This window comes from Daldinia loculata, assembly GCF_022478755.1.
Source record: "Daldinia loculata strain CBS 113971 unplaced genomic scaffold F4817scaffold_10, whole genome shotgun sequence".
Taxonomy (NCBI): Eukaryota; Fungi; Ascomycota; class Sordariomycetes; order Xylariales; family Hypoxylaceae; genus Daldinia; species Daldinia loculata.
Window position 1 is genome coordinate 445,922 of NW_026054864.1, and position 9,739 is coordinate 455,660.

Consider the following 9,739-nt stretch of genomic DNA (forward strand, 5'->3'; position numbering starts at 1 on the left):
GTACTTTGTACTAGCCTAGGGCAACTTACTGTACCAAACATTTTGCCGCGGATTGTTTTCGATCCAATACACTCTAAACCGTGGGCCAAGGCAAGCCTCTAAGCCTCTTAAGCCTCTTAAGCCTCTTATCTATGCAAAATCATCCCTCCCTCTACGCACACCACATTCGAATTTACGATTCCGATCCTCTTTGTGCGAGTGTGTTTTGTTTCTCGACGTCGCCGATTACATCCGCCTTCACCTTTAGCCGATTACTTTCGAATTATCTCATGCAGAAATTGAATTCAAATATCGGCTTCACTCCGGCTGCGCACCACCCACTCCAGATTTGTCACGTCATCCGGAAATACCCCAGCCAGACGAGAACGATTGGGGGCGATTCAGGACTTTTCGTCTTGTGAGCGAATACTGTCGTGAAGGGTTTCCAGTCGTCCTATCGTAGACGATAATCTTGTTCTCATGAAGGCAGCCACCGAATCCGCATTAGAGTTATAAACGTCGGGAGGATTTGGGTTTCTTTTTCTTCGTGGAAGGGGACGAACATTATTTCGACATGGCCGTGGTTCTTCCTTCAGAGGATAACGACCTCTTTTCCTCGTCCTCCTTGAGGAGATCTCATTCTCAATCTAGATTCATGTCGAACCCGTCGCAGAGCTTTCATACCTCGGCTTCTGCGTCAAAAATAAGCGACGCGTTTCACGAATCCTACCACGAGGTCTACCACCACCATCCTCAAATAGTACCCAATTCTAGCCCGTCTTCTGCTCCATCTTCTCCTCGTACTCTCCAACCCGAATCTTCCGAACCATCGTATTCTTCTACGCCAGCCACTAACCTATCTCTCGACGGACAATGCGAAGAAGATATTCGCATCCAACCCGATGACCACCTCTTTGTGTCCGGGCTTGGCCACAATCCGTATTTTGATCCGCTTGAGGACTTGGAACCGCCTCCGAGTCCTCGAACGGGCGATTCATATACCGTATCTCCAACTGACCCTGATACGTCAGCGGCTACCTCACGCCCAGAATCGCCGGATGCCTTAGAGCGTGCTGAAGATGATACAGCCGTTGAGCATCACCCTACTCAGCATGTCGATTATCTATCGCACGACTGGAGGGAAGAAGATATCTGGTCGTCCTGGAGGTATATTGTCGCCAAGAAGTCCGAGTACAGCAATGGGCCACGACTCGAGAACGCGTCCTGGAGGACTTGGATGAAAGCTAAGTATAATTTAAAAACAGTAACGCCGGAGACTCTAAATTGGTACGTCTCTCGTTATACACTCCGTTCAAATATCTGACCCATTTTCTAGGCTCAAAGACTGTGACGTGACTTGGCTCTACGGGCCTCTGCAAACTCGCCGTGGGGAATTATTTCCCAGCGATGCAGAACAAGAGAGCTCTAGACTGTCGAGATGTGACTCGTTTGTTAACAAAAAACCTATCCTTAAGAAGAGGAGTATGTCGGAGGTTATGCTCCAAAGGTCGCTCTCTTCCTCGTCGCTCTTAAAACAAGCTACGGCTGCAGTTCAGGCTCAACAAAAAGATAGTGCCGTCCGTGTTGGCCGACCCATACTACTCCGCGCCACCACAGATTATGTTACCTTCCCCTTCTCGTCCAGAAGGAGGAGCGGCGAGAATACGAGTATGCTACCATCCACAGCTTCGTCTGGTATTGTTTCACCTTCCTCGGAACGGAAGCATATTCACTTTGACGAGCAGGTCCAGCAGTGCATCGCAGTTGATGTAAAGGGAGAGGACGAGGATGAGGATGAAGTGAATCACCGCCGTTGGGCATATGACGACGACAGCGATTCCGATGATGGCGCAATCATGATGAAGAGAACCAAGACGTCCAAGAAACCCATCCTTCCACGAAAGAGGTCTCCGGTGAATACACCTGCCGAGAGTAAGACCATCGCGATGCTACCTTCGACGACTTTGAAGTATAGAGAAGATTCCCCCAACCCTGAAACTGCAATGAAGCACAGTACAGGCAATTTGAGGAGTCCAATCATATCACCGTCTCCCTCCCAAGAGACGTTAAGACCTTCCAAGGCATCAGGCCCATTTCTTGTAGGTGACGATGGCGAAGAATTAAACGAGGAGACCAGCTCAACCCCAGTATCTAGCCCAGTGGACGCAACGTCACCCTTTAAACAAAGTCCCCTACGTTCCTCCTCCACGAATAATCACCTCAATGAACCAACAGGCATGCGTCGGACAGAGAGTGGCATGTTCATGCCGTTTGAGGAGGGCGATGTCCAGCCTAACGATGGAATAATTGGTCGGGTAATAGATACGGTCAACACCGCTCGGGATATCGCACATGTCATCTGGAATGTCGGTTGGAGGAGGTGATAGGGTCACATCGTTTCATCGTCGAAGCACAGGATCTAATAGACGGGGAGTAGCCATGGATCGATGGGAATACCCTTATCATCGACAGATAAGGACGCTACTTGGTGTGGTTCTTGTTCCAGTATGTCCTAGAACCGCATTTCGTGGTTGGTTCGATAGGACATCGGCTTGCCAACGCACCGTCGGGGGTTTACCACCTATAACTGCATAGTATCTGGCATCTGGCAGATTGACTAATGCGCTAATATTTTTCAAAAGCAAAATCACTTTCATATCAATCAGAGAACTCGGGTCTTTGGAACTGGAGTGGGGAAGACAATTACACGGAGCGGAATCACGGAAATACCACGGGAGGGTTTTCCTCCACCGGCGATTTAATGAGGCGTTCTATGTATTGATTTACCATCGGAATTATATCATCGGCGGATTGAGGTGGAAGGGTCAAACTATAGAAGGAAAAAAAGCAATATTATCGAAGTGCGTTTCGGGGGCACCCCTTTGAAGAACGGACAGCTACGAGGATCGTTTATTGACCCCTGGTTGTCGTAATGCTGGGAGAGCAGAGAGCTAATTTGTCTTACCACACACTGCTGTAAAATGCCTATGGGGCGGCTTTGTCGATTTTCTCGGCTGCTTCTCTCAGCAAGGACACATAATGGGTGAATTAATCGGCGTCTCGTGGATTTGGCCTTGGGAATGTACTTTTGGTTGTTACAGAGCCGGTAGGGCGGCTTACAGATAGATTCGCCCAGAGCAATAAGAGGTAGTTGGGCAATAGGCAAGCCTGCAGGGTTTTATGATCACGATAAAATACAGAAGTCCCTAGGGATTTGGTCATAATTCTTTTTTTTTTTCTGCTTTGAGTGATGTGTTGATTGATAATTCCTTCCTGCTCGCATAACGGTTTTTATGATGAAGCCAAAGTCTATGCATAGTAGGCCTATAGTAAGCATATATTAGATACCTTTGTCCTAGGTCCAGTCCGAGCTCGTGACCTCGAGGTTCTCTCGTCCGTCCTGTCGAGATGGTATTTTATAGGGTCTTGATAATTTAAAGGGGTTTGCGTATAGTATCGTTTCCACAAAGTCCAAAAAGATATAATAAATCTTAGAAGTGTATATCATTGTCTCTAAATAGCTCTATTGCACGATATTTTCCTGGGAGGCTCTACTACTCTAATATTAGATATAAACACATACCTAGTTACGAATGGTCTATATGATCAGAGTACCTAGTAGTATTAGCAAAGTTATCACAGTAGAAGAAGCAGATGGTATTCGAAGTAATGGAGTCGTTTTTTATATACGTATACATCGTATTTTACATAACACGCGTAGCAATATCTATAGCAAGATGTATCCCTTTCCCCTTCCTCTCCCTTCTCTCCAAGCCAGGCCCCTAAGCCTCGACGACCTCAGCCTTATTCCCCTCCGGCACAATAATCTCCTCCTCACCCACCTTCTTCAGGACCTTAACCGCCTCGACGTAGACCTTATTCGTATGCACGTTGACATTATGCAGCTTAACTTCGTAGACGTCTCCGACGCGCACCTCGGCCATCCGGATGACGTCGTTCAGAGTCTCGGTGCGCAAGAGAGCAGTCCGCTCGAACCAATCCAGACGTCCTTGGGCTGACCGGCGGCCGTTCACGTGCAAGACCGTGAACTGGAATGTCTCGGGGATCTTGGCCTCGCCGAAGCGCCACGCGCGCACCAAGGCCTGCAGGATCCACTGATCGCCGCCCTCGCCGCGGATCAGGGCGCGCGCTTGCTTTTCGCGCACCCGGATCATAGGGAGCATGCGGTCTAGCTGCTTGCGGCTGAAGGGCAGGAATGAGTCGTCGCTCTTGTTGCCGCTTAGCGAAGTGCCGGAGGTGTGCTCCTTCAAAAGGGCGGCTTCGATCTGCCAGTGAACGATCAAGTCCGAGAACCGACGGAGCGGGGATGTCGCCTTGGTGTACATATCGACGCCGAGCGTGAAGTACGGGCCGGCGGTCGTAGTAAGCTCGTCGTTTCCGGTGAGAGTCCAGAGGTAGCGCCACTGGTTATCGTCGGGCCGGATACCTGCTCTGAGCAGAGGGTAGAAGACGTCGCGGGTGTACTGCTGGACTTTGTCGATGTTCTGCGTGGCGTGGGGCTGCGTGCGGAACGGGATTGGAATGCCACGCTCGTGGCACCATTTAGCGGCGATCTCACCAGCCAGTCGCATGGCATTTTCGACCAGGTCAGTCGCGGAGCGTTTAGAGTATCCAATACGGATTGAAGGGTCCCCTGTCAAAGCCGTGAAGTTGTCGATCTCATGCTGTGGAAGGTGGTCAAAGTAGGCCATTGCTTCGGGGCGAGGGTGAAAGAAAGGAGTGGCCCCTTTCTTAAGTCTGTGACCATGGATAGCCTTGCCCAATTCCGAAAGGAGCGCCAAGTCACTCTTTTGGTCCTCACTTAAGTGTTGGGGCCGAGTCATCTGTCTTGGAGGCGTCTTGGCCTTCGGAATAGGACCAATAATTACCTCGTCTTCTTGTCCGGTAGCGGGATGCTCCCGGTGGTCTTCAATTACTGAAGCAACATCCCCATCGGTCATGTACACGACATCCTCTAGAATTCCGGGTGTAATCTTGCGATCCAAAACGTGCCCGTCCTTGTCTACCAACGCACTAAACGTCAAGCAAGGTCTGCCTGGGGCTAAAGAAAATCTGTCTGGGCCAATATTTTGGGGTAGCATACGCTCGAAGTGACCAGGCAAGTATATCGTTTCTGGAATCAGCTCGGCATACTTAGCAACAGGCGTTTCGGCCTGGATTGAAGAAGCCGGATCTGCAACATGGATATGAATCCAAAATTGGTTAGGATTGGAACTCTTCTCGATTGAGACGGCATCGTCGATATCCATGGTAGTCTCAGAGTCGATGCAATAAGCAGTGAGTTTCCAGGGTTTCCTCATGGGAGCTAAGATGTCTCCTTTTATGTGGCGATCAAGATTGCCGTAGTAGGGTCGAACGTAGCCTCCTCCCCGTTTAATCTCAACACCTGGGAAACGTATGTTATATCGAGCAGGAATTTCCCAGGATGGTATCCAGCCAACTTCTTGTAGGAAAGTCCAGCCTGTTGATACTGAATAGCCTCCGGCGTCTTGATACCTGTCGAGGGCTCGTAAGATAGTAGATCCAAAGCATTGAAGTCGTGAGTAACTTGGAAATTTCTGGTAGCTAGACCATAGCTCCATAAATTGCAATATCTCTAAATCGGTCGGGGACCACTGATGGGTAGCTGGTGCCGACGCTTTTGCCGAAGTTGCTTTTACCTTTGACGGTCCAATGATACCGCTTTCTGTCCATAGTCGAGTTTCTCGGCTCTGGTCGATCAGTTTGCGAGCGTTTTTGATGAAACTGTGCACCGGAGATGGACCGTCCTTTTTACCTTCTCGTAAACCCACGTCTATTTCTAAGTAATCTCGGACTAGGCTCTCTACTTTCTGGATGATTTGTACCTCGGACAGCGGACTGATTTCGAAAAGATACGATCTTCTGTGGCCGGTCTGCCTGAGGGGTCTGAAGAAAACTTCATCTTGCAGGAGAGATCTGTGAACAGCGTACAGGGCTACCGGCTCAAACTTTCCGTCCTTTTGATAAGATTCAGGAAGCAGTAGCTCGGTGATTTCGTGCAGGGTCAGATATCGATGTTTCAATGGATCGCCGATGAAAGCGCTAGACGCGTCGAGTGTACCGGCATTTCCTTGATACACGGCTTCTGCATCATGGGCAAAATTTAACATCTTACGCAGCAGCTTAGCTCCTGCGGTTCTAGAAGGACCATGGCCAAGATCCTGAAGAGCATTCAGGGCTTCTAACGGTACGGCGCCAGTCGGTAGTTCCTTGAGGACAGGTTCGAGCTCAGCCGGAGAGACGAATTTTTGAACAACGAAAAGCGACTTGACGCCTAGGCCGACGAACCATTTACCGCTGCTTGTGTAATAGTGATCATAGCCGTGGTAACGACCCAAGCAAATTGCCAACATAGGTCGCCTCGACCCTTCGGAGCTATAGAAGCCCAGTTAGTCTCGATATGAAGAAGAAGAAAAAGGGTATCATACCTTAACTCAACCATGTCTCCGGGTCTTAGAATGGCATCGTCGGAGCGCAGGTCGCCAAGTTCATCTCCATCGAATAGCGGCGCGGCCACATCAAAGGTACCCATGGACACATTCTGCGGGCGAGTGAAGCTGTTGGATAGCTCGCCTGTATCTGCATAATCAGACAAGATGGTTTTTACTTCATCTTGGTTTTCTTCCTCCCATTTCCTTAAGCGTTCTCGGATGGGTATTTTGTTCCCCTTTCCGTCTTGTTCTTCTAAGGCGCGCAACTGCGCAAGTGGATCATTACCACTTAGATTATAATGTTGCGCGGTAGCTAGAGTCTACAGAAATGTTTTAGGATTAGGACGGTTAAGAGGGACATGAAAGTCTGCTATCACATACTCTTTTCCATAGAGGTTGGTTAATTCTTGGCAGAAACGTCGCATCTGACTTTGAAGCTACAGGTGATGTGACCCTTTGAAAAGCACATCTCCAGCATACATAAGATTTACTCGACGTCCGTAGCATTGTATCTACGTGCCGTAAATGAAAGAAAGATTTTTGTTAAAGATAATTTCTCGTTGTTCTGTTTGTTCTCATCGTGGCAAAAATTTGTTGTTGAAAGTTTTAATAGTGAATGAGTGGGTCGCATCATACGTCCTTAGGCTTAGGTATCAGCTGTACTTACATTAAGAGCAGGTGGCAACGGTCCGTCACTACTCCGAGACTCGTTATCAAAATTATCAAAATTTAAAGAGTTTAAATCATAAACCTTAACTAGTAAATACCTTCTATACGCAAGTCTTCACTTCCAATTAGAAGCGATTCCCTTCTTTGTATAGTCATATAGCCAATAAACCGAGGATTAGTTACAACACTCACTCTCTCATGACTCTCATGACTCTCATGGGTAATGCTCATGACTTGAACCATGTCAGTCCTGTTTTCGAATATGTTGTAAGAACCTGACAGGATATTATCTCATGTCTTTCAAATATATCAAGTGCATCTCCGCGGCAAATAATATATGAAAGGAGTCTTTCGAGCCCGCCTGTTCGCCAAGTGTAAACTATGTCATCTTCTCAAAGGCAATCATAAGCCTTTGTGTACCGTAAGTAGGTTTTTCTATTTGACCTCTCGTCTTCCCACCTATTATCTCCTCCTAACTCGTGACTTATTCCATTACACCCTTTTCCCCCTTGGAATACGTTCTACCAAATCTAGAAACATGGCTGCCAAACGCTTTGCAATTTTGATGTTAGCTAGCAGTGCCTTAGCACAGACGTCCGACATGGAAAACATGCCGCATGCGACGAGCATGTCGAGCACTGCTTCTCCCATGAGTGAGATGACTTCGATCTCACAGTCGGTTGGTTCCTCCACCGGCATACCCGGCTCAAATACGACGGCTGCGGTTAGCAGTTGGGCAACTTCTACGCCAGCGGAACCATCCACGTTTAGTCCTGTCACGGCCAATGAGACACGGACGACAGCTGGGATGCCGATGGGTACCGGCGGGGTGACGCCAAACGCTACTGGCGGTGGGCAAATCCCTGTGTCAGGCGCCGGAGCTGTGAACAGCATTTCGGTAAGTCCGTCTTCTTATGTTCTTGGCTTGTAGTTGACATTTGATACAGGTTGGTCTGTTCGCCGTCTCCATAGCGTTTGCCGCCTCGGTGCTGCTGTAAAGCATTCTACGCCGACTGCCAGTTGCCGGACTCTCACATATCGCGATGAAGTTCGATTATAAACGGGGAGAGTTTCAGACATAATCTAGAACACGTTCTGTAAAACCACTTGGATCAACTCTTGGAATCGGCCATAAGATCCATCAACGCTCGACAACATTCCTGATCCGGAGAAAATCGTTACGATATTTCCTTGGTGTGGATATGGGTTCGGGGTTGAGTCGTAGATCTGTAGTATTAGTCTGTTAATAGAAAAAGGCAACATATATGCCAATCTTCTCAAGACAGTGTACTAAACATAACGTGGTGAGGCTCTAAATAGAAATATTAGGATTGACATTTGATATGCCTGAAATAACGTGTTATTTAAAAGCTTGAATAATGGGGATGTGGAGGACTAACCTGATCCCAACCTTCGATGGAAAGTCGGCAAAGATTATTACCCATTCTAGGTAAGTTCCAAATCGGGAAAATAAGACTTGGCTGCTTGGATAGCTGAAGCTGACACTGACAACACAGCCAACGACCCAATGCCTGTCTTATCATTTATGAGGTCGAATAACCAACAACGGCACCCAACCACGTGTACAGCGCCAGCGGTCAATCCCTTTTTCCATGATTACTATGTACATAGTAAAGTCCCTAGCGCGTACAGTACTACCTAGTATGCGCCCAGGGCCCAATTTTGACGTCGACCCTGACAATAGGCTGTCTAGACTCTAGGTTTCAGGCTACAAGAACCTGTTAATCTGGCATTAATCTTGTTCGGGTCCACAGTCCAGCCAACATTCGCTCTATTAAGGGGTTATTCAAGGCTTTAGGCTCAAGCGTCACGAAAGATTTGGTAAAGCCTTGTGTAGAATCAATGGCCGCTGTTTGGCTGTGTAGAATAGGAGAAGGGAGCTAGAGTCTTTAAGTGCCTAGGAAGCTTATGTTAGCCTGTGGATAATTACCACGTCCATGTCATCCTAGGTACATTGGTCACATATGTAGATGTGCTGTCGGTCAGAATCCTGGGGAAGCTAGCTCGTTTTTTAGTATCTAGAGGTCTGGCCGTTCGGCGTAGGGGAAGGGTGGGTGCCGAACAGGAAGGACGATCTGATCAACGATCAACAAGAGTAAACTTGCTAGGCATCTAAGATCACACGGCTGTTAATATGCAAGCCATCCGCTACTCAGCTTAACCTAGCTCTCTACTACGCAGCAGGAAGGAGGATAAACCGGTACCAACTCTTAATAATCCTTCGCATCGTAATGACGTGGGTTATCGAAATGGAATTGAAAGTACCTAGCTAAAGCAGGGGAGAATACGAGCCAATCAAGCGGTGATGAACTCCCGAACGAAAGAGAAGGGAAAAAAAGGAGTGCCATTTCATATTTGCCAATTCTCCATGTCTGTCTTAGTTGGTGATGCGCTTGAAGCTCCAATGAGCCCTAATAATAAATGCATACGAGGGTACTTTTCCGATGTACATAGTATGTAAGCCGAGATAAGCCTAGTCCTGCAGGTACGCTGCAGCTCTAGACCAGCTCTAGGACAGAATAGGTTTAGTCAGGGCCGATGCGTAATTTCGCTTGATGGTCGGGTAATTTCCCAAGGCGACAAAGGAAAGACCGCAA

The 9,739-nt window shown here is 48.1% G+C and overlaps 3 protein-coding genes across 3 annotated transcripts; 2 read left to right on the forward strand and 1 right to left on the reverse strand.

Moving 5' to 3' along the window:
* Window positions 1–553: 553 nt before the first annotated feature.
* F4817DRAFT_357197 (uncharacterized protein) lies at window positions 554–2,363 on the forward strand (the record flags this gene model as incomplete). The annotated part of the gene is made up of 2 exons (XM_049305886.1): window positions 554–1,266; window positions 1,316–2,363. 2 exons carry the CDS (start codon window positions 554–556, stop codon window positions 2,361–2,363), a joined length of 1,761 nt encoding a protein of 586 aa, XP_049161520.1.
* A 1,276-nt stretch (window positions 2,364–3,639) lies between these two features.
* On the reverse strand, window positions 3,640–7,046 carry F4817DRAFT_330115 (RNB-domain-containing protein). The gene is made up of 3 exons (XM_049302349.1): window positions 6,834–7,046; window positions 6,450–6,772; window positions 3,640–6,396 (listed from the first exon to the last, which is right to left on the reverse strand). The coding sequence occupies exons 1-3, from the start codon at window positions 6,957–6,959 to the stop codon at window positions 3,762–3,764; spliced, it is 3,084 nt and encodes a 1,027-aa protein (XP_049161521.1). The 5' UTR covers window positions 6,960–7,046; the 3' UTR covers window positions 3,640–3,761.
* Window positions 7,047–7,171: 125 nt separating this feature from the next.
* Window positions 7,172–8,515, forward strand: F4817DRAFT_330119 (uncharacterized protein). Its single transcript, XM_049302350.1, has 2 exons — window positions 7,172–7,364; window positions 7,436–8,515. Exon 2 carries the CDS (start codon window positions 7,459–7,461, stop codon window positions 8,050–8,052), a length of 594 nt encoding a protein of 197 aa, XP_049161522.1. The 5' UTR covers window positions 7,172–7,364; window positions 7,436–7,458; the 3' UTR covers window positions 8,053–8,515.
* Window positions 8,516–9,739: the final 1,224 nt, after the last annotated feature.